Raw genomic sequence first — 24,267 nt, forward strand, 5'->3', positions numbered from 1 at the left:
TTACTCAGTGCCGCTATGCCGTGGAACAGCTTACGGTTTTCAAAGAGCCTGCAAAAACACACATGCCAGGTTGCTTTCCCATCTATTGTCGGTTCCAATAAGTTGACTTCGCCAGAGGCTCACTGGTAGGTCACGCTGCACCCAAGAAAATCTAATGGTAGCCCACCAGTGGGCCATGAGGCAGAGGGATTAGGGCCCTGAAAATCACTGCCACAGTGAACGTGTTAACCATGCTCCCCTTGTATCCGCAGAGTGCAAGGATCCTGAAGGGGCAGCAATCGAACAAACTTTACTTTATGCTCACAGTTGCAAGAGAGAATCTGCGTGAGTGAGAACTGAACATACAAGCGAGAGTGGGTTGTGTGCAACACTAGACAACTGGTTACAGTCATGAAGCCTCCAAGAAGTCACTTTCAATATCGATCACAATCATACTGCGACGACTAAAGGATCACCATTTTTGAAAAAAACATGGTTGCAAGAGCAGGAGAGGTGTACGGAATTCTTGCTACTGTCGTGCTGTCCAAGAACATAATGATAAGAACATTTTCTCTAAGGTTTAAAAGATACAAAGTAGCTGGTGGCGATCTGGACCCTTCCCTGAAATAGCGATTCAATTCCCAAAGCCAATGGGTTATTCTTTTTAAAGCACGTCGGATGGCATCATTTTGTCGTCCTATTGCCTTTTGAGCCGTACATAAAACGTCATGTGCCTTTGATCAATGTAAAGTGTGAAAAGTTCCCATTAAAGCATTCTCAGTCTTGCAGCCATAATCACCCAGCACAGCACATCAGCCCACATAGTCATGTGCACACTGCTGGAACAAAGTGGGCTGCATAACAAGTGATGTCACTTCAGCACACTACACAAATGCACGCACAACAGCCAAGGGTGGATTACATGCTAGGGTCTTTGTCTGCACGTGAAGTAGAAGAAGCTAGGAATGATAATGACAACTTTTTTGCAGGACAATGAAAGGGGGTTGGAAGTAGCAAATTATATTGACGGTCTGGTAAAGTAAACTCTCATTAACTTGCATATCTCAAAATATTCGTTAAGACGACAGTTTTCCATGTCATGCAAGAGCTCCGATAGGTGTTGTGTGCTTGTCGAAATTCATAGCGCCCTTTTACTTTAATGCCCCCTAGATGGGCCTTAGAAATTTGGATATCTCAAAATCTGGCCAGTAAAAACTAAACTAAAACATGAAAAAAGAACCACCAGCCAGCTGTTCACCCAATGCACAGGTCACGACACGAACCAATGAACAAGTTTGTGCTGAAATACGCCACCCTCATAACACTTCGTACGTCGCGCGATTGTACTGCTGGAAACTACGCATGCCACCTACGTCCCCAGCCTGTTTTGAGAACAGGGCGAAAACGCAAGGCAAGGACAGAGCCAGTTTACCAAGGGCAATGACAGCTGAGAAGACAGAGAGGCAATAGGAGGGAAAGTGCAGTAGGCTGCCTCTAGTATCACACCCGCTCCCTCCTTCGCCCCTTTCTTTTCTGGCCGCTGCCACCGTGAGTGCTCTTTGTAGGTCACACTTCCTCTGGTGTTGTGCTAGGACAAGGGACTCTGTTTCTCTCTGGTCTTCTGGTCCTTCCTGGTTCCGTGACAATATACAGATAAGTGCTCACTTTGCGTATTCCAGTTGTCATTTTAAAAAAAACCTCGACAGACGTTTTAGTAATTTTTTTCAACACAATATCAGTGCAGCAAAAAATATAAGTACTTCGTTTATATCACGTTTCTGTTTTACTACATAGAGTGAACCTTTATTGCAACTCTCTAGAGCTGCCACTGAGAATAAGTGGTGTACACTGCATCAACCATGAAAGTGAAGCCATGCTGTCAAAAACTGGAAATTAATGTAATAAGCAAATAGTAGTGTATGAAAAGTCTAACGTTAACCTCAATGAGGATAGAGTTGTGCATTGTACCAGAGTTCACTACTAGAACAAATGGTAGAGGTTGTTAAAACACTGCATCCATATAATATTACCATCCATTATGAACTACCATCCAACAAGAATGCTATGGATAACTCTTCCAGAAAAAAACTCTACTGGCATGCCCATCACCAGCTTTTCACATTCATGTCGTGAATTGTAAAATAGCGCAGAGGCGTAAGGCAGAAACTTTTCTAAAACAAAATTGATAATTTATTACAAACACTTTTTAGGAGCAAAGCTTGCCTGCTCTTTCAAACAAGGCACACATCATCGATAGTCTGAAAAATGTCGTCAGCATCATCTGAAAAATACAGAAAGAGAAAGCAACAGACATTTTAACTGTCAGCATTTCTATGAGAACTGCATGCCAGAATGCTCAAATGCTTATATGTACAATAAAATCTCAATTATACGAACACAGCTGATACGAATTTTGGGATGATACGAATTCGTAAAATTCCACACGCAGAGTGCACTGCATACAATATGAAGAATTTCAGATATTTCGAACTCTCTCCCATGCCACTACAGACAATAGGAATGCACGAGCCGCGACCTCCTCCTGGAGCACTAAGCGTTGCCCGTAAATTACGTTGCCCGTAAATTACCACCACCATGGTCACTAGTTGTGTGGTATGCACCACGAACATTGAGCATGGGCACGAGGACTGCACATCGCCGACATCGCGATCACCAGTCGCACTCAATGTACGCACCAGAAGTTGTGAGCTGTGGCTTCGCAGCTGTAAATAAATCCCATCAATTGTAAACATACCTGCGTAACTGCATTTCCCGTACTTCTGCATGTGGATTTCGTTCGTTTTGAATGATAAGAAATTGCAGATATAAATTTTTTCGACCCCATGAGATTTATATCATCGAGCATCTACTGTAATGACAAGTAGTATTCATTGTTAGACTGCAACAATTGTAACTTATGCATGCTGAACCCATAGGTGGCTCAATGACCAATAAGTTTTTTTTTTTGTACAGGCCTATTTAAAAGCAATTCCGATTACCTAGTTGAGTGCATGCAAGTACTAGGTGTTGGCAAGAAAGCCAAAAAGTAACAGTGTGACAACAATATCTAGCTCTTGAAATTGTCCAAGATGCTGTATATCTAAAGAGGTAAAACAATCACATCATGCATAGTAATATGCTATTGTGCTGAATTTAGATTAAGGCCTTGCAGACCTGCTACTGCTGTAATTTCTGTTATAGATGCACTACATTTGCAAAAAAAAAAAATGTCAATGACACTGTTATATGTACCTTCCAGCCACTGAAGTTCTTCTGCACTTGCACTAGAGTCATTTGGCAGCACAGAAGACGATAAGGATGTGGTGGCTACTGCTGAATCCACAGTGGAAGAACTGGTATTTTTCACACACCTACTGCCGATTCTGTTGTCCCCAGCCAAACAATGAGAAGCAATCTGTGGCCTATTTGCAGCAGAAGACTTGAGGAGGTCGATTGCAGATGACACTTCACATGCTGGCTTAACACCAGAGTCTTTAGCAGAGGGAAGTGCTGGTGGCTTGTATGCTGGCACTTTTGACATGCTTGGAGAGGCCCTGTGACCTTCAGGGTTGATGGTATTCTCTTTGAATCCTTCACTGGGCCTCTTCACTCCAGCCCCTTGGGGCCTTGAAGGTCTTGCACCCATGTTGGAACTGTGCGTGTGTCTCGAGACAGGTACGGCACCTCGTGATGCCATCCATGGTTGTCTTGGGCTTGCACCACCTGTCCTGGGTTGCAACGCAGTGCTGCCAGTTCCCGTGTTAGAAAAGAGACCGGGACTCACATTGCCTCTGCCTTGTACCAACTGTGCGTTTCCATTTCTTGAGTTATTAAGTACTGGTGAAAAGTGTCCTGCACGAGGTTTTATAACGGGAGGTGCACAAGTGTTCAGCACCGAGCTCTGACATTCCAAACCTCGGGTGTCACGCTTGGCTGCATCTTCGAGAGCTTCACGCTGCAGCAGAGCACAAACGCCTTCCAACTCTTGCAACGTCATGGGATTGACGTCGGCTCTGACAACATCATGACTGCCATCCTCAGTACAGCTGTAGATTTGCACAATGTTCTGCTTTGTGAGGACGAGGCAATGCTGGCCTTGGTCGTTTACGTAGACACTTGCCTTGCAAAAAGAGCAAACAACGTGCGCTGGCATCTTTCATTTCCTAAGAGTGAAAGCATCACACAGACATACTGGCTGGTGCAGGTGTTAAAAACAGACACAAAGTCCTCTATAGTAGCAGTGCAACATTGTTTGAGAAGTGCTAGATGCCACTACGTGTGCTGATTGCATCCTCTAACAATCTGCATAGGAGGGTGCCAGACCTTGGTGCCACATTTAATGTGCACCCAACTATAGTTAACATTCGTAGTTGCACAGCAGATTTCAACAGCTTCACTATCAATCACACAGAACATTAAAGGGACACTGAGGAGGAGAAATTGAAGTTGGCTTGTATCAATAGAATACCAGCTCCTGATCACAAAAATGCCACTCTTACTGAAAACAAACCTCTTGTAAGGTAGAAAATAGCAAGAACCAAAATACAGGTATCGCCGCCACAGGCCAATCTCGCAAATACAAGCGTAATGATATCATAGGACAAGAGACGCCACCTCGGAGGAATTTTCCTTCCTCCATGGCCGCCACGAATTTCTGAGGCTGACAAAGGAAGGTTGCGCGGTTCGATATTGAAGTAAGTTTTGTTTTGAAACCGATAGTGCAGTTTTATCACACAAGGAAGACAGGCAAAAGACAACCTGAATGTTGGAAGCAAAGAAAATCGCTGCTTGGCGGCACCACAGGTGGCCAGGAGAGTTTCTGTTTGTTATGGCGCTTCACGTCTATGAGCTATGCGTGCCCCGTGGTTTTGTTTTACAAGCCTCGATTTACAAGCGCCGAACAGCAGAGGAACTCCAAATGCCACTTCAAGTGCTAGTTAACCTTTGAAGGACCTGTTAAGGCTGGTCAGATGATCGCCACGGTCGATGAGAAACTATGATGGCACGATGGTCAGTGATCGTACAAGGCAGTTAGCAGTATAAAGAGCACTTGTGTCTTTGTATGCAAGCCCAGCGAAACGTTTTCGGCTGTGCCAGTCAACATCAAACTACTTAACTGAAATCGTTTATTAGGGACGGGAGACAAGATACAAGGCAGTTAAGAAAAAGAGATTTGGGACCTGCAGAGACCGTGACTCCGCTCTCCTCCAACTCGTTTGTTTGCAGCTCCATTCAATAGGTTCGGCAGTTGGGCGGGGCTGTTCTATTCTAGCTCTCGGCTAATTTAATCCATTCACAGTACACATCTGAAGGTACATGCAAGTGGGAGAGAGAGCCCAATCCACTGGACCCCATACCTCCAGAAACGCGCGGAACCCATTGAAGCATCGTGCGTCGGCTTTACTTTCAAGCCGCCAACTTTAAACGCGAGCACCCTTGAGCACCTATCCGTTTTTTGTGGCAAAAAAATAAATAACCTGGCCCTTGCAACCGTGGGAAACCTCCTTGACGCCGCCTGCTGCACCGTGCAAGAGCGCCATTCAAGGAATCGCAATTTATTGGCCCCAAAGCCCCAGCCAGCCTCCGATGGGCGCGACGCGCCGACCTTGTCCTCGCCCCTCGTGACTCCCCGCACTGTGTTTACGATATTTATTTAGCAACGGCTGCTCACGGCGGAAGAGGGAAACGACCCGCCGGCGCCTAACCTAACCGTGCTCCCTCAAAAGCATCGCACGCTCTGTGGGGCTGAGGTCGCTGAAATGCAGGCCGGAGTTTTTGCAAGAACTTCGTCGTCGGGCTCGGGAACGGGATCCATCGTAACGCTGGAAAGACGCCGCTGCAAACGTAAACTAAGAGACCGTAGCGACCCCCGATAAATGCGTTCAACATGTGGCGGCGGTAACTTTCATTTCAGCTGCTGCTAGACCACACCACTAGCTGCCAGATATCACGGAGTCTGCGTTTACGTCACGTTTCACGTCACTTCGTCCTATAACATTATAAGAGGGCGCCTTGGCGTCATAAGAGTGCCCCGAGTTTGAATCGGAGCGGCGGGAAAAACTTTTTCAACTTCGAATCCAAATTTCTTTGAAATAAATGCATCTTTCGCTCCCAGATAAGTGGCAACAAAGCCATGAAATGCCGAACTATCAGATTTTGATAACAAAAAAAATTTGATAGAGTTCTCCTCACTGTCCCTTTAAAACCGAGACAAAAGAATGTGTAATGAAGTAATGCAAACAGCCTAAGAGGCATGCAAAGAGGCTTCCAAGCATACTGCAGTAATTTAGAGCACATAAAGTAATGAGAAATCGTCTTTTAGTGAGCATACTTCAACTTGCGCGAGTAGTGAAGATCTGCCCCTAACAAATTCAGTAGACGTAGTAAAAAAGAAAACAGACATGAAGCTCGCAACTAAAGGTCCATAGAGCACCACATCACCCATAATCAAGTACAGTACAACCTCGTTAATTCGACGTCACTGGGACCACGAAAAACATTCAAATTAACTGACCACAGCAAAACTGCGAAATTAACTGACCCAGACAAAAAATTCCATTGTGGGAATGCACTACCTTTACTTCAGCTCGTAGCCATTGCTGGCCAAAAAGAAAGTTGACTCTAAATATAAGTTGACGCATACCTCTATCCCCCACCCCGTGTTTTTCGTCCCATTGCCGCATTTTGTTTTGTAGTTTCCCGTGGGATGGCGATGCGGTGCATGTGAACTAAAAGCAACAAATGTGTAACGATGCAATCACAAAGACAGCAGTCCGAAGCCAGTGGAGACAAAAGCGAAAAGGCGCTGTTCCACCCTGCCTCCACATTTGCATGTGGCCCAACTGACTAGCAGCAAATTGAATTGCAAACTGTCCTGTAGTTTCAGATTCTGCCGCGAGATTATTGGTATCGGAAGTCTGTCCTCACGCTACCTACCGCTCATCCGAGGAAATGACTGCCAGCACAAACGAGCCGGGTAAAAGGCAAAAAATTCAAATTTTCTTCAGCAGAACCGATTTGCATATGAATTAACAACTTTTTTTGATGCAAGGAGCCCCATGCCTCCTGCTGGGAACACACATCACCACAGGACACGCATTATCTGGCACTCATCCAAAACTACCCAAGACCCCGCAATAGGTCGGCTCTGCATACAGGTCAACCCCAAACTTTAGGATTGCCGTTTTCTGAAGAAAGGTTGACCTAGCCCCCTAACCAGGGCACACTACTCTAAGAAATGGCACAGTCCGGCATTGTGCACAGTCAAGCCATCGCGGGCATGTAGCAATGGTCGCATCGCGGGACATGCACTGACGCTCTTAGGGGTGGGAGGTGCTTCAATGCCAATGCCTCTGCCAGGCGCTGACTTAACCATGGCCATGCTGGAGAGAAGTGACGAGTGCACGCATCACTGCCTGCAGTCCGGCCGTGCCTTGACTAAGCACTGAGAGCATGTTACTTTGAAAATGGTGTCCCTGCCTGCATTGCAGTGAAGCACGTCTCCTCTGCAGGCACGTGCTTCAGGAGTCCGCAAGCCGTGCCAGATTGGTTTTTGCGGCGAGAGTACTGAGGGCTGGGCCGCTTCGCATATCGAGCATAGGCATTACTAATCAGCATCGCTCTGCACCTAAGCCTTGCGGCTCCGAGGGGCCGTTGCTTTGTCAGTCTGCGGCAAATTCTGGATCGGACATCTTCGCATAACACCTCAGATCTTCAAATTAACCAGCCTGATACATGCCAACATTACGAATTATCCGGTCAAATTTACATTAGAAATTACGGGACCACAGAAATTCTTCTAATTTTCCGGAATTTCGAATTACCCGAGTTCGAATTATTGAGGTTTCACCGTATTATTTCAAGGATACATGCTGACTTCACAACTCTTCAAAAACACGCAAAAAAAAAAACAAGAATTGAAAAGTGTCCTCACCTTCATTAGAACAATCGCTGAACCGGCCTTCAGGCAGGGTTTGTAGTCTTGACAGTCCTTGTCAACAGTCGCCAGAATCTCACCTATAACCATAAAATAATGTCAAAGATGGCTAGGTGATGTCTTGCACCATGTAACATTATTTTATTAAACACCAATTTCTTTCTTTGGAGGTTTTATATTTCAGATTATACAAATCAAAATATGAAATGTAAAACCCAAGGATTTTAACTACCATATTAAAACCAGCATCTAAAACATCTGAAAAGAAAAGCTGCCCCTGAAATGATGTCTGAATTTCTTCTCCCTTCCAAAATTTTCAGCCAGCCCAGTTGGCCTGTACTCTACCTGGAGCCAAGTTTTAACTGGGCCCACTTTTGTTCGCCAATCCTCCATACCACCAAAGCAGTTAATGTAAAATGGCCTTGTGGCATCCTCAGAATTACAGCTGAGTATTGCACAGCACTGAAGTACCAGTTGAAGAAAAAAAAAGGGGGCCAAATTGGTCAGAATTTTCCATTCACTTTATTTTCGTCGTAATTCTCAGGTCCTTGTCTGCCTTGTGATGACAAATTATAGCAAAATATGAAGTAGAAATTTAGGAAATTACATTTTTTTATGTGTGCTCATCGAAAATTTTGAGTGCATCACACTTCTGATGGTCCCGGTGCATCACAAATACCCCAGGTTTGCAACGACGGAGGCATCAACATCTTAGTATCACCATGAAGAGGAGAGATCAGAAGGTCAGATCTTTCATTAGTTGCAAAGCCACATTTCTCTGATTAAAGCCAAAAGCATATCAGGCGATAAACGAGGCAACACAGGGAATAAACTTTAAGGTTGAATTTCCCAGCATAAGCTTTTTCTTCAAACACTGAGCCATTCGGCATTTCGCAACGGATGACAGTAGGATGATTCTGTATTTTGCGCATGAATCCTGACATGTTAGTGAGTGCAATAAAGCTCTTGATTTTTCTGTATACATGTGCTATAGTTTTTTAGAGTTATTTTTGTAATAAACATTTTCAGGCTAATATGCAAGCTGAAGTTTTAACTTCAGCTTGCATATTTGCATGACTGTTGGTGATCTAAAAGTGAGTTAATAGCTTCATTGCACAGAACCAAAATTTGTGAACATGCTGACATAAAAGCCTGTGCATTTTTGCCTTAATTATTTAATGACCCAGGGATGACTTTATGAAGGTGTTCGCTGTCGTTGCTCAACTATACCATAAAGCTGAAAGTAAAATGCAGTTCTGAAATCACCATAAAAGGTTACATATCTGTACCAAATCTGATTACATTTCATGCATAAAAGAAAAAAAAGAGGAAGCACTCCACTCTCTCACGGTCTCTAAAGCAAGAAGTGTTGGCTTCAGGCTCACAGATTTGGAATTGATACAGCTGCAAACATCTAGTATACTCTCTTTCACACTTGGTGTGCAACACAGTGGAAGTTATGCAAGTAGTGTGCACGCAAAACCGAATCCCCCCAATGTGTATCACTTGCACTTCTCGACTGCTCGGCGGGCGATTTGACAAATGCATAGAGCAGTATAAAACGGCATGCTTGGCATTGCAAATCATGGGCAAGCCAGTCAGGTGTTCAGTTACTGAACAATCTGATTCCAGTTTTCGCTGATGTGAACTACTTGGCCACAGACATAGCCAGAACAAAAAGGTGCAATAGCTTTGGCACTGTTGCCTGCTGTGTATGAAATGAGGTGTAGCTTGTCGTCTGACCTGTTCCATCACGAAGCGTGAGGATATCCTTGGAGACGTTCTTGACAGCAACACAGAGAACAGGCACTTTCCCACGAGGGAGTTGTTGCAGCCGTTTCTGAAGAAAATGAACGTATAAAAGGATGGGTTTATGGTTTTATAACCACTGAGCCACCGCGGCGATGTTTTGCGCTGTTTCAATTATGAGACTCTTCACATTGTCGGCTATGCTCACCAAGCTGCTTTCCTTGTACTTCGACTGTAATTGCCCATCAAGATAGTGAAATAGCGTCCCCTTATGACTACGTACCTAGCCACTACTGCACGAAACTGCAACTGGCGGCGCCATGCACACCTCGCTTTTATGCAATTTTCTGGCTTACAAAAGCATTGTTTTCAGTAAGAATTACACATCTGCTATTAGGTGATGCTAACCTACCAATCTAGCCTGCCTGAGTATTCCCCTTTAGTGTCCTTTTAAGCAAGTAAATTTGACAGGTTTTCAACTCGTGGTCTTTTTTAGAGCGCTAGCACTAAAACCCTCACTCTCAGATTTCGCCGTTACTTGTCTGTCCAAAGCCTTTCTCTGTGACCTTGAGGTTGGTTGGGTTGGTTGGGGTAAAGTAAAGCAACAAGTGAGCAACACTGAACGCTGGAAAAAGTACACCTGCTTGCTTCGAATGCAGTGTAACTGATGAAACATTAACCAGGTCTCATTCCTAATAACATCATCGTTGCTTTCCTGCACCTTCGAGGTACTGTATATCCACTTCGAATGCAAGTTAATCCCCAAACTTGCACCCCTCGTAGGCAAAAAAAATTACTCCGAATATAAGTCGATGCACCTATTCAACTAGTAGCTAGCCAAACACTAAATATGTATGTCTAAGAACACTGTTTCATAGTTTCCCGTGGTATAGCATCATGGCACGCGCATAGCTCAAAGCAACAGACATGCAACGACAAAATCACACTGCCAGCAAGGATCAAAGGCAATTAACGGTGCATCTTTCGCCTCCCATACTCACGTGCACCCCATCTAACTAGTATGTGGCAAGCCGAACTGTCATCAACCATATAGTTTCGGATTACAGCGGAACACGCTATCGAAGATTACTGTGACTGCTCTATGCTATTTACTGCTTGGTCAGGAACAGGATAATCAGCGCGAGCGAACGAAGTAAACGATATGCAGTTCAAATTTTCGTCAGCTGAACTGATTTGCACAAAATTTTTTTCTTTCCTTTTCACATGTGGACGTCCATGCATCCTGCAAGGAACGGACACCAGCACAGGGTACAAACTATATGCGCCCACCACAACTCGGCTGAAGCTACTCAGGCTCCGTTAATAGGTCGGCTCCACAACTGCCCACTTTCGGATGGTCACCTTTGCAAACAAAAAGTCGACTTACATGCAGCAATATACAGTAAACTGCATTGATTAAGGTAACTAAATGGTGCCTATTTCTCGCCATTTTGTCATGATTCCTGGCATGTCTTTTTGAGCCGCAACAGCTGTCGCCGGTCATGGAAATTCCTCCATGGCGCCTGTCGCATGATACTACGCATCCATTGGTATTGCGCAGCTATGGTAAAACATAGAAACAGCTTCAGTCAAGCCGTAGCCAGCAAAAGCCAAAACCAAAAAGCAGGCCAAAGCTTTCAGTGCTATGTTTGCTGCGGGGTGCGGTGTGGCGCCAGTCATTATTTAAGGCGCAATTTTCCACCTACAGCGTGTGGTGGTGCCAGGAAATTTTACGCCGCAAATAGCGCAGCAGTTCCACCACTGCTTGTCAAATGAATCAATGGGGGCTCCAAATCATCTAGACTCAGTATTTTTGCACTGTGGGAGCGAAATGAGAGAACAGAGTCATAAAATGGTCTTGCATCTGCCTACCATCTTCAGGACCCAGGTGATTGTGTAGCCGTTGAGGCCACCACTCTTGATATTCTCCATTCCTAAGTCCCGTCTTAAGTACTGCCAAGGAGAAAGCGGGTCATCTGCTTCAGCACTCCATGGTGTGCAAAGCAAATCCTGAAAAAGTACAAAACCAAACTTCTAAATAACAGGTGACCTGTTAAAAAGGCAAACACCTTGTATAAATTCTGCAATAGTGGTTTTTCTCATTCCAATTCCTTCTGTATGGATAAAAAAGCAGCATTATGATTATCCAGCAGCTACTAGTGTGAACTGCAAGGATGACAGCAATGAGCTTGAAGAAAAAAAAATAGGGGTGATCAATTGGACTGATGCGGAGGAAAAGCAATAGCATTTTTCTTTTACTCACCAATCTATTCCTATTCTATTCTTATTACATTTCTTTTTGTAATCACTTTTTATTCATTTCTACTCAGTCATTCTTACTCCGGCGTCTCTCTCCTCTCCCCCTTGTACACTTGTAGGGGAGGCGACAGTTTTCAGCTTCATTGCCCTCCTAATGCTATCACAATAAAAAAAATCCATGAATCAAGTAAGAATCCTTAAGGCTGTGATGCTACCAGCAAAATAAAAACTAGGAGCACTTTCAAACACTGAAATATCAATTTAGGACCACTCTGAGCATGTACAGTACTCACGGATTGAAATAGGACATTCGGAGCGCGTGGCCGTCGCTTCATGGAGCGCCGCCCGTAGACGCTCATGGAACCAAGGTGGTGCATTGTGGTATGGCGCGAGAGGGAGAACATCTACAAAGCAGAATTGTTCCTTCCAGTAGCCAATGAGCCGGCCTGTGGCTTACCACATGCCTGCGTGGCACTGCAAGGCTAGCGCTCCGAATGTCCTATTTCAATCCGTGAGTACTGTACCTATTGGTTGCCTGAGCTCCCCGCATCTCAACAATAAATACAGAATGTTCAGTTTAGCTTTCAACTTCAAGTTGGCAAATGATACTTGATACGTTTGAGCATAATATCAAGACATGTGCCACCATTATTTTTGTCCCCAATGGCAGAAAGAATTGAAGATATATCAGGAGGTGTATATATCTTGTGCTGCGTCAGTTAAGCTGAGACACCTGCAAGAAATATTTTACACATTTTTTGTCTTAACAGCCTACAATTTGCAACTATGTCCACAAGCACAGCAGTTGAAACATACTATGCTGTGATTGTGCACCTCTCTTCACAAAGTAGCAAGTATTTCCTTAAACCTTGCGCAATTTTCAGTTTATGCCTGAAAGCTTCATCAAATCGAATAACAGACTTGTCTGCTTCAGTTCACTAACCAGGCTCTACCAGTTTCATATCCTTGTGAGGCATGTTGCTCTTAAAGGTGGCTGTAGCATCATCTTAATAATCCTTCCCCAGGTGAGCACAATGCCTGCTTGAAGCATGTGCAATATGCATCAAAACGTTTTTTTTTTTTTTTGCAGCATGTTTCAGCCACGAAATATTCAAAAGCCATAGTGAAGTGCACTTGACTTACGAGACTGTCCTTGTTGAATAGAACACAAACTCGTAGTTCCCACATTAACCAGAAAGCTTCCTAGTATGCTGTCATGCTCCACAGCATGGAGTAAAGGCTATGTGCGCTCACTCATTTATAGCATGCAAATGTGACCACAATCTTACTTAACTTTTAGAAATGTTCCAGTTAAGCGCATATTGAAAGCTCTGCACTAATAAAAAAAAATAAGGCTTTTTTCATTGTAAGGTTTCAAAAACTTACATCAGGTGGTTCCATTTTCCTGGACGCAGCTTTATCAGCGGCTTCGCCAACACCAGAGAATGAGAGCGATGATCGCTGAAAGCAAAGCGATGTCTGATTATTTTTAGTAACTCCAAGTTGACGCTTCAGTGGTTTAGCTTAAAAGTATTCGATTGCCTAACAAATGTCTGCCTATGATGCCAAAGGCAATTCATTACAACTGCAGGCTGAGTAGAGTACTGGGCTGAGTACTGTAGCGACCATCATTGGAGAGTTAACAGTACGACCAAATAAAATAATAAATAAATAAATAAAACACGCATGCAGCGTACTCACAGACTTGGGAAGAATTCCAGCGGGGCCTGGAAACTTTCGCTTTCTTGGAACAAGCTCAGGTTCGTCCGCTAGCCAACCCATTGAATCGTCGTTAAACATATCCGGTAGAATCTCGGGTATGTTGGCGCTAGAATCTGAACACGAGTGTTGCTTTTGCGCACCCTTCTTCGACTCACTGTCGTTTGCATGTTCATCAAAGTCATCTTCAAAACAGTTTTCAAGGTCTTCAGCGCACAGGCCAGTGGCTACAAACAAGCTGTCGTCGCTGTTGTTTTCGGTTTTATCTACGGATTTTTCACCATGACCGGTAGCTACTGTCATATGACGCGCCTCCGTCCTTGCGGGCGTCGCGGTTCCCTTGGCTTCGACATCGTTTGAGATGCTATTTGCCTCACTCGTGTCAAGAAGAGCCGAGTCATCGTCGAATTCGTCCCAAAAATTCTGCAATAGACAAGTTGCAACCATCACAGTACGAAGACCACGAAGATGTGACGAAACACGGGGCGCTAAAAAGTTGCGCCGCTGGCAATGAAAAATGAACATGTTGTTGAATGCAGTACTTACATCATCGAATGTATTCAATTCATTGGTATCTGCAGGAAGGGACATGGTAAAAGGTTCAGTTGACAGCGACAAAGTAGCGAAAGATGACAGGCTGGGTTACTACAAAACGTTGGTTACTACGATGTTTTCATTAGCGCCACTTGCGCGCTCAAACACTGCGCCATACTTCGCGCGGCGACGCGCGCTCATAGTGATCCAAAACAATCCAACATAGTACCAAACTTGTCGACTTGTCTTCACGTGCCGTCAGCTTGCGCTCGCGGCTCGCTTCATATAATAACTCACTACATTAAACATAAAATCAAAATAATAAATAATGAATTGAGAATTTATTAAAGATGTTTTATGTTTTATTAGACTTGTAGGTTAGTTCACGGTTTAGTCAATGTTCAGTTCGGCCGTAACATGGAGTAACATTCGTATCTGTCATGGCGGGAATGTGATATTTCAAAGTTTAATTTTGTCTGCTCGCTTTCCGCTGTAGTTCATCGAAATGTGTTCGCTCTCGTCGTTCCCTCCACCGCCAGGAAAAAGACAAACTACTCTATACGAAAAAGACGGCAAATTGCTCGCCGGAACAGAGACTGACTGGAAAGACTTCGCAGAACGAGTGAGTTCCGAGCTGGGACGTCTTGAGCACATTCGCGTGTTGTCCTCGTCCCTGTCCTTTGAAACCGCGAAGTGTCGACGCGCTTTGTCTTTCCTTCTTTTCTCTTTATATATATGCGCTTGATTTTTGAATTCTTGCGACCGTGTCAGAATGGGTAATATTTTCTTTTTTCATGAGCAGTGTGCTCATATTTCTCTCATTTCGCTGTACTCGCTCTACTCATGACAGCGTAGTCGCTTTCTGCTTCGCTTACCGTACTGCCTTCGCGCAGAGCTAGCGCAGGAGCTGAATTGGTACAAATTATAGGTGCTAAAAGAGCTTTTTTAAAATAACATGATCACAGAGCAGATTAATTATTCTCTGTGTACCACAACCCTGCCACTCATGTTCGTTCTTCTTTCTTGTTGCCTTCCCATGCCAACTGCGTAAATGTACTACAGGCGAATAGCAGTCTGTGCCTCCCGAATCTTGGCCGATCCCCCAGTGTGGGCATGCGCCATCTTTTGTAAAGCCAACAACTGCCTCCCATCATAGGCAACAGTCATGAATACTTAGCCACACTGGCTACAAAAGCAGCTGCAATTCATTTCTGCACGTCAGCAAAGTAACAGTCCACATGCTGAAATGAATTTTTTCTCTGCTCAGTATTTTTGTGTTGTTAGAGCGATTAAAACAAGAAGGTGTTTTCGACCAGTACCGCATTCTGCTTCTCTTTTGGTTTCTAGGACTGGCCCTTAGAACCGAAAGGCTCATCTTTTGCTAATGTCGAATTGGTTTGCTTAGTTTTCAGCATACCCTCGTGTGTCCGTGGTCCGTGAATCTGCAAGACACCCAGGTTTTGCCGAGGGTGCTGCCAATGCTTTTCTTCAACAGCCTGAGTCTATTTGGAACCAAGCATTTGTGTCATGGCAAGGCTCTCTACTACCGCTTGGCATGGCAGTGCACTTCTGGCAGTGTGCTAATGGCAAATGTTTGTATTCCAGGCAGGAGAGAGGATTTATTGGCTTCTTAGAGCAACTATCAGAGTACAGTGATTCATCCATTGGTAAGCACTTTGCAGTGTTTTTCAGTGAGATTAGCTAGGTCGTGCTTTGAAGTCACTATACATGTCCTTGCACAGGACCCAAACCTTATGTAGGATGATTGTGCTTTAATGAGTTTTAGCACACTTGCCTAGTTAAAATATTGGCTCCCTTCCTTTTTTTTCAGTCTGGTCTGTTGCAAGATTTGCAGCAAAAAGTCTTCTTCTCGGCACAAGGTGGTTCTACAAGCAAGGCCTTTTCTTCCCACACTTATTGGTAAGCAGCATTTTTAAAGTAGCCATCCTCTTCTTGATGTTTCTATAACTACCTTGTACTACTACTGCGCTTACCGATAACGCGTGCTACAAAAAGGAAAATAACAGCGGTAAACGTGAGAGACAAAAAGATAGCAGAGTGGATAAGTGAACAAATTCAGGTCAGTGATATCGCAGTGGAAGCCAGGAGTGGAAAATGGGCCTGTGTGGGTCTGGTAATACAGCAGACATATAACCAATTGTCTGTTAGGGTAACAGAGTAAATACCGAGGGAAGGAAAATGTAGCCGAGGGTAACTGAAGGATAGGTAAGGAGGTGAGGTTAGGTAGTTTGCTGGGATGGGCAGTTGCAGCTGGTATGAGACAACGATAATTGAAGAGCATTCTTCTCACAGTGGATGTAGTCTGGCTGATGATGCTGATGAATATTGCTTATTTCGGCAGTCATGAGGGTCGCAGGAAAATCAGCTTCACACTTATTTAATGGTAGGTTCCACTGTGACACTGCCAATTGTTTCGTGTTGCTGAGTGATTATGGACCAAAACAGTGTTTGAAAATATTTTTTGCGTGATATTTAAAAAGCGATTCCTGAGCATTTGGAACATTTTAAATTGATGATTGCTTTATATTCTTGAACCTCCCTCTATTAGTTACAGTGAATGTTTTTCAAAATAGTGAGGAAATGAATTACAAAACCCGAAAACAAAGAAACCGAAACTCAGTTTCAACCAAAGTATGACGTCACATATACTGTCACAAAGCCTCTCGTGTACATGTTGAATGGCTAAACTGGCAGCTGTTCATGATAGCTTTAATTATTATTTGTCTCAAATGACCTAAAACAAGCTCTAATTTTTTCTTCCAGCAAACACAGCGCTAATATCGACAGGCGTAGGGCTTGTGACGTTGCACACACAAGGTTACCTATAGAAATCGCTCCGCCTGAGGCCGCAAAATGCGAAAATTTTAAATTAATTTGTGCTGAAACAAAACACTGGCTAGTAGTGGGACTTTGCACAACGGATAAGAGGCTCTGGACAACCTGCCTTAAAGGTTTGAATAAAATGGGTGGAGGTAAAAAGATGCCGAAGTTTCCCTTTAAAGGGACACTGAGGACACCTGCATCTAATTTTTTTTCTTAGCGGTAAATGATTCTGTGGCTATTTCTCAGTACGTTGATGATTGTCTGGCATCAAAAGGTGTGTTTATTGTGACAAAATTGCATTTTAAAATTTTCCCGCTTTTCTTGTCTAACTCATGATGTCTTCACTGAAAAGGACTCTGTCACCACCGTTTTGAAGTGAATGGACTCTGTCACCACCGTTTTGAAGTGAACGGTAGTGCAACCAGGCCTCTGGGATCTGCGCTGAAAAGAAAACAGTCAACACATGCAGTTTAGTTGCGAAACCGGCCAATGATGTGGACACCTATCTCTCATTTGTTAGCTTTTTTTTTCATATAAAAATCCCATTTTCAGTGAAAGTAGCATCTTTGTCTTTAGAATGCGGTAATCTATCAACACAGGCAAACCTCACTTTCTCTTCAATGTCGCTTTAAACATATGTTTCTGATCCTGTAAAGTCCATTCCAGTGTTATTTCAGCTGTATTTAAAATGTACCTAGGTGGGAGTTTCATTTTTAATGCCATGCTGTGCCTACTACCATTGGTCATATTACTAGTATGTTATACCACTGCCTAGCACGTTACATAGATTTCTTTCTAATCTTCCTGGCCAGAATGAGAGTTTGGGTTGTGGCCACTATGCCTCTTTCGTGTATAAAACAGTGACAGGACATTTATGCACGTGTAGTTACTTGCATTATTCACTTGTGTGCTTGTGTTATGTTCTTCTTTCTTGTGCAGCCAACTCACGATAATGCCGACTTGAAGGAGAACAAATATTGTTCAAATTATGCGAAGTTTGAATTAACGAGAGCCTTTCTGATACACTTGGTGTTGAAAGGACCAAAGTGCCAGAGTTCATATTAATCAGAAGTTCAAATTAATGAATGGCTATTGTACATAGTTTGTAGCCTTTACTTTTCTCTTCTATCTTCTCTCCTTCCACTTGCCACATTTTTTTTCACCTGCCTATCCCTCTACTCCATTCGTTTTACTTTTCGCTGGCTGTCATTCAGGTTTCGGAGAGGTATGCAGCAGTTTCTGTGTCCAAGACCTACCTTTTTCTTCCTTTTGTTAAAATCAAGAAACCATTATCACCACCCCTGGGTTAGTTTTTAGTTGCTTTTTTTAATCTTTGACAGCCATACTATTGGTACATACTTCTTTGTTTATGTATGGCATGACAACGGCCCAATGTTGTAAAGCTGGCAGGTTTCACATCCTGACTTTAACTTGTTTCAGCTGTCCAGTGAAGATATGTGCAAGGAGTTTTCATTGGCTTTGGACTGGTGGGTGTCTATATTACTTTATGTACATATTTTTTTTTATATAAAAAATGACAAAAATGGTTTTCCTTGCCTTGTACCATCTTTGCTTGCTAAAGCATTAGTGAATGCTCGCACTGACTTTGACTATGTTGAAGGTTATCAGCAAAGACCCACTGTGGGTTTGGTCCTAGCTGCGGCAGCTGTATTTCAAAATACAAAAAATGCCCGTGTGATGTCAGCATATGTTAAAGAACCTAAAGTGGTCTAAATTAATCTGGAGCCATTCACTACAGCATCTCTTATAGCCCATGTGTCGCTTCGGGATGGTAAACCCAACAATTTATATTTATCAGCATTTACCAGCTAATTATAGATTTTGCATGAATTGGGACAATGTGATATAGGATTTGTCATTTTATAAAAGCTTCTTTTTACTACTTAAGTTAGGTGCATAGCAGTCCACTGGGATCTTTTCAATGAGTAGTGTTAGTGTGAGCTTCCTGGCTGTGGAGCCTTGCATCCTGCATCCATCCTTTTTTTTTTTTGTAAGAGCGCAGCTCTTAGCCACTCGTTCTCAGGTTGAGCAGCGTCCCTTGGCATTGACATAACCGGCAAAAGTACGGGGATAGAGGAGAGAAAAAAGTGGGGGGGAGGATGAAAGCACAGTGATAGCGAGAGAGTGCAAGGAGGAAAGTGGAGGAGGAGGGTACAGTGACTGCGTGGGGAGGAAAGCGGAGGAGAAGAGATGTGTGGGTGAGAGTGATGTAGCACTACTCTGTCTGAGGTCACGTCTGCAAAAAAGCTTCCTGAGCACAGGCTCAGTGATGGCAGCGACAAGCTGTAGATTCCTCTCTCTGTACTCTTGTCCTCAGCTGAAGCCAAGATATGCTGCCATATCACAACGCGATCCAATGATTTTGTGATAGATGACAGCAGGGGCCAATCGTAGTGAGATAAGGTGAATATTCTGAAAGTCGGGTGTGTGCTTTTTGCGTGAGGTTAAAAAAAAATTTTAAATCCCGACAACAGTAGTGGACAGTCGGTTCATTATGTGAGTGGAATTATTATGCAAGTAAGTACGGTAAAACAGCAGGCAAATTCGCAACTTTTTCTTTTATTAATATTGTTCCCGCAATTAATCGGAGACCATTCTTAACTCATGGTTTAACAATTTGACAGTATTAAAGTGAATTTCATGCTTGAAGTCAGTGCAGAGTTCTCAGAATTGTTAGTTTTGGTAAATTTGCTCAAGGAGAGAGATGGAGGCTTCCTTTACTGAGAGAGGCAGAGAAGTGGCTCTGAGCTATAAAATTTCTGTCCTGCTGGTCTGCACTGGGGCTCTCTTTTACAAAGAGGACAGAGGGTGGCTCGAAACCTGCGATTTTTTTATTGAGCCCATAGAATTGCAAAAGTACAGTCATTTCACAGATTGAGGGATGTTTTGGCCTCATAATTCAACGAGTGCTATAGTTGTGTGCCTGCAGAAACTCATACAGGCAGACAGCTTGTTCTATGATGTGAAAGGGACCTCAGTCAAGTGCTGTATGTGGGAGAGCTACCCCGATGTTGACAGATAGTGACAGTCATGCAACAGTAAGGAAATAGCAGGATGCTGTAGGTGGCATGTGTCTTTGATGTGGCATCAAACATCTTCCTTATGAAGTTTTAGAAAAGTGGACAACCTGGAAGTTACGTGGATCTGCACTGTGCACTGCACTCTGGGTATGGACCGCACTTCACCTGCTATTAAGTCCTGACCAGGTGTTCCTTTTCGAATGCAATAGTGTGGCCACGCAGTGGCCAGTGGTGAAGCGCATTCACTTTTGTACAGTGATATGGAAAATTGGGTATCGTTGCGGCTAGAGTGTTTGACTCAGGGTAGGGAGACATGTCATTTGCGAAGGTGTGACTTACTAGTACCCTGCATTCTAATTTGTCACAAGATACTGATGCAGTAACTGAGTGACCACGCAAGTCCTATTATAAATGCCCACCTGGATATTTGTGGTGCCAGAAAACCAGCTCCCAACAGTTGCCGTTGTCTGTAACAAGCAGAAGAGGTGCTTACAAGGGTGGACGGCTTTTATTGGGACTTTACAGTATGCTTGTAAGGTGGCGTGTGTCTTTTCCCATTGATGGACACTGCCTGTGCTCATGCAGTGTTGCTGAGCTCTTCACTAAGCCTTGTTTTGTAGTATCTTCATTTGTATCCATGCATTTGACCAGTCCATCTCAACACTGTTTTCTTTTTTTGAAAGGAGGGGTGGGGGGAGTAATTCGATTTACTTTTATAATCAAGTAAAGGGCATATCTACTGTGGACTGTGAGAAGAATTTGGTGTCGCTTTCTTGTTGCTGCGTTTATGGTGACTGGCACAAAAAAAATTAAGGGGGCACTTTGTTGACTTAAAGTGCGGTGAGGCAAAAGCCTTTAGCGTGGTGTTGCTGCTTGTGTCACTGATGTGTGGTTAAGATGTTAATTAAGTACTTGCATTTGCCCGCATTTTGAGACTCCATTGAAGCGAGCGCTAGGAGGGAAGTTGTGCAGCAAGCAACTCGGTTGACAGCTGCAAGGCATCTGACGCGGGCGCTGCAAGATCACCTTATCGCTAGCGCTCGCGGATGATCTCGGAGGCCATGGGCTCAAGAGCGTAACGGACGGACGGAGCATGAGCCATTAAAGGCTTTTGCCTTAATATGCGCTTCAAACTGCACACGATTGGTGCCTGGCCTTATTCAAGAAATATAAAATCATCATGCTGTCATGGTATTATTGTATTTGGCATTATTTGCTAATGGAGGCTCGCAAGCAAGAAGTTGTAGTTTGCAAACAGTTTCCAAAAGGATATAGATTTAATTAAAAAAGTGACGATTAAATCAGGCACTATGCTCGATTGAGTACACTCCACTATGATGCAGCAGGCATGCACCACTGTAGCAGACAACACAGTTGAGAGTCTGCACTTCAAGTGTCTGCTCCTGTGCAAAGTTCCTCCAGTGTACAACTTTGTGCTCACTACTTTGCGAGGCCATGCACTCCCATGTTCCCTCTAAGTGTGAAACAACTTGTGCTTCTTAGCATTGGGCTGAGAGTTGGACACACTAGCTGGGCATTGCTGCAAAGCAGTGCTTCTGGCTGGTTGCCTCTCCATTCTTAAACAACAATTAGGAGAGCAGAAAGTAGGACAAGGATCACTCTTACGTGTCTCTTTGAATTATTGGGTTTTTGGAAACTGTAGTTGGTGCAGCCAATGTGTTCTGTCTCAGGTCAAAGGGCCATGTACGGGCGTTCGCTTGGCATCCCAACTGCATGAAGTTTGCAGTTGCTTCACATGGCGACATGATTCGTGTGTACTCTCCGGATGCCAGCATTACTCCCATGCTGAAGCACAGGTCCCAGAGGAACATCACTGACATGGCCTGGAAGTATGTCGTGTTCCTCCTGTTTCCTCCTACTTTGTTGCATGTGGGTGTACAGTGTGAAACAGTGGGGGGCCTCATGATTTCATTGCTTATTGGACAAGACCTGTGTATGTCAAGACCCTTTACAAGACCTGTGTGTGTCAGTAGCAGCACTCATCACTGGGTAGATCAAAAGAAAAGGAAGCGGAGAGGGGTAGCAAGTCTTCTCATTTAAGGGGCTGTGAAATTCCCCAAAATGGCCATAAAATTTATTTATTTATTTATTTATTTATTTATTTATTTATTTATTTATTTATTTATTTATTTCCTCAAGGGTCCAAAAAGGACATTACATGAGGGGTGGGCAAACAAAAGGGTTTTAAATGGATGAATACAGATGGTCTTCGATGGCGGATTTGAAGCGAACGGGATTGATGATGGTTGCCACTTCGGATGGAAGGTCATTCCAGTCTTTGGCTGTTCTAAGGAAAAAAGATTGATGATATGTTTCGGTGCGTGCTTGTTCAGGGTAGACGGCATTAGGATGACTGTGACGAGAAATCCGATGGGCGCGTGCGACAGGGGGAGGTTCATGGTGAAAAGTGTGATAAAATTTGTTGTACCCGCTTGTATGCCTCATTTGTCATGTTGTCCCGAAGTTTTATTAAACAAGTCAGGACATTTAATCCGATTTAATAGAGAAATCGGCTGCACAGGGCAGTAATTCGAATTTTCTAAGAATGCTTGGAGTGTGCAGATAGAGTTCCCACGGTAAAAAGGCAAACCGAAAATCCTCTTCAGTGCACCTTTAAGACTGCTCACATGCTTTGAAAACACATTAGTGTGTCGTCATGAGCGTTCATCCTTGACGCAGGTTGCACACTAAGAAATGAAATGAAGATGCTCCTGAACGCTGATTCCACAAATGCTGAATCCACAAAGGTCCGAGTGAAGCACTCGGACACTCCGTTCGAATACCTGTTGTGAGCTAGCCTTGAACGTTACTAAGAGTTACTAAGAGACGTATGCTACATGCAATGAGAAATCTTATGACACCGCCCGCAGTGGTGTACAATGAATGGTTGCATCACAATTTTGACATGGAAATTGGTTTTTGAGGAAAGGAAATGGTGCAGTAACTCTCTCACAACTCAGTGGAGACCTCAACCATGCCTTAAGGGAAGAGGTAAAGAGTCTGGGAAGGCCTGGGTTAGGTGCATATGTCGTCGGTTCGAATCCCTGTCGCAAGGTATCCTCCAACTTGAGTAGCACATGTAAACTACATGCAACAAGAAATCGTATGACGCCACCCGGAACGCTGTATGACAAACGGTCGCTCAAAATTCGGTAGGAATGTAGTTAGGAAAACTGGCACCACATTGAGGTCAGCCAGTGGGAAGTATATATAGACAAACAGCATGTATATAATTGTCTAAAATGGTGGTGCTTGGCTTGTTGTGTGCATCCTAAAGCCGCTTGAGGATGTCACCCTATTTTTCTTGCCATCACTGGGATTTTCTTTACCATCTGTGAGTGCACACGCTAACACACGCTGCAGGCTTTTCCTGTAATGGGACTAGTAATGCTTTCTGATTAAAAAGTTAGAAGGTACTTGGTGGAACTACCACTATTGTGATACTTTCCGTGAATGTAATGCAGTTATGGTGCAAACTGTTGTCTATGCAAGGGTCAGCATAGGTCAGCTGAGGCATATGACGAGCATGGTTAGTGAATGATCCTCACATGGAAGCCCGTCATGCATAATGCAAGGAAATTGACTTTTCATGCTCAAGTTTCCTTCCATTGCACATGCTCCTGTTTGTAGAAGTTGGCATTGCCTGAAATTTTGGGTAACCTTAGTATGTTATAAAGTTAGGGACATTTAATTTTGTGTTTACAGTGCTGCAAATTATTTTTATTGTTGCTCAATGAAAGCAACACCTTCACAGAAACCCGAGTTGCAGCTTAAGTCTTTTCATTGCGACTAGAATTGTGGGAAGAATTTTTATGTTATCAAGTCGGCAAACTGTTTTGCATCACTGGCAATCCTGGCTGGCATATGCTTAGCTAGTGGTATTGTTGCTTGAAGATTTACTTTTTGTTTTTGAGCACAAGAGAGAGAAGAGAGAAACAACTTTATTGAGCCAAGCTAATTACGATGTCTTCTTAGACGCCGTCAGTGGAAGTGGTTCCCTCTTCACGGGACCCATATGCTTTCCTAGCTGCCTGGCCCCTGGAGATCAGGACGAGCTGGTCTTCCTGGGCGGGGCTGGTTAGCAAGGTCTCCCATCGCTCTGTAAGGGAGGATGAGGGATGGGGTGTGGTAGTGGGGCAGGTAAGAGGTAGGGGGATTGCCTTGACGAAATCGCATACTCAAATG

The 24,267-nt window shown here is 43.8% G+C and overlaps 2 protein-coding genes across 2 annotated transcripts in view; one reads left to right on the forward strand and one right to left on the reverse strand.

Annotated features, from left to right (window-relative positions):
• Positions 1–272: 272 nt before the first annotated feature.
• LOC144125688 (uncharacterized) lies at positions 273–14,383 on the reverse strand. The gene is made up of 8 exons (XM_077659304.1): positions 14,189–14,383; positions 13,625–14,065; positions 13,310–13,384; positions 11,537–11,674; positions 9,659–9,755; positions 7,913–7,995; positions 3,232–4,099; positions 273–2,260 (listed from the first exon to the last, which is right to left on the reverse strand). Exons 1-8 carry the CDS (start codon positions 14,231–14,233, stop codon positions 2,211–2,213), a joined length of 1,797 nt encoding a protein of 598 aa, XP_077515430.1. The 5' UTR covers positions 14,234–14,383; the 3' UTR covers positions 273–2,210.
• Positions 14,384–14,588: 205 nt separating this feature from the next.
• Positions 14,589–24,267, forward strand: part of Aladin (aladin WD repeat nucleoporin) — a 37,620-nt gene continuing 27,941 nt past the window's right edge. Inside the window, exons 1-6 of the mRNA XM_077659305.1 lie at positions 14,589–14,798; positions 15,582–15,706; positions 15,782–15,843; positions 16,008–16,096; positions 18,461–18,507; positions 21,753–21,911. Coding sequence (XP_077515431.1) covers positions 14,682–14,798; positions 15,582–15,706; positions 15,782–15,843; positions 16,008–16,096; positions 18,461–18,507; positions 21,753–21,911 — 599 coding nt within the window. The 5' untranslated portion in view covers positions 14,589–14,681. The remainder of the gene's footprint in view (positions 14,799–15,581; positions 15,707–15,781; positions 15,844–16,007; positions 16,097–18,460; positions 18,508–21,752; positions 21,912–24,267) is intronic.

Source organism: Amblyomma americanum, chromosome 3 (genome assembly GCF_052857255.1).
Source record: "Amblyomma americanum isolate KBUSLIRL-KWMA chromosome 3, ASM5285725v1, whole genome shotgun sequence".
Classification (NCBI taxonomy): domain Eukaryota; kingdom Metazoa; phylum Arthropoda; class Arachnida; order Ixodida; family Ixodidae; genus Amblyomma; species Amblyomma americanum.

What these genes read in the sequence shown, in the direction of transcription:
- LOC144125688 (XM_077659304.1), bottom strand. Translation starts at nt 14,233, where the DNA reads ATGTCCCTTCCTGCAGATACCAATGAATTGAATACATTCGATGAT. An exon ending in CTGGAATTCTTCCCAAGTCT is followed by an intron (nt 13,385 to 13,624) that starts GTGAGTACGCTG and finishes CTTTGCTTTCAG; the next exon opens with CGATCATCGCTCTCATTCTC. An exon ending in AGAACTTCAGTGGCTGGAAG is followed by an intron (nt 2,261 to 3,231) that starts GTACATATAACA and finishes TGTATTTTTCAG; the next exon opens with ATGATGCTGACGACATTTTT.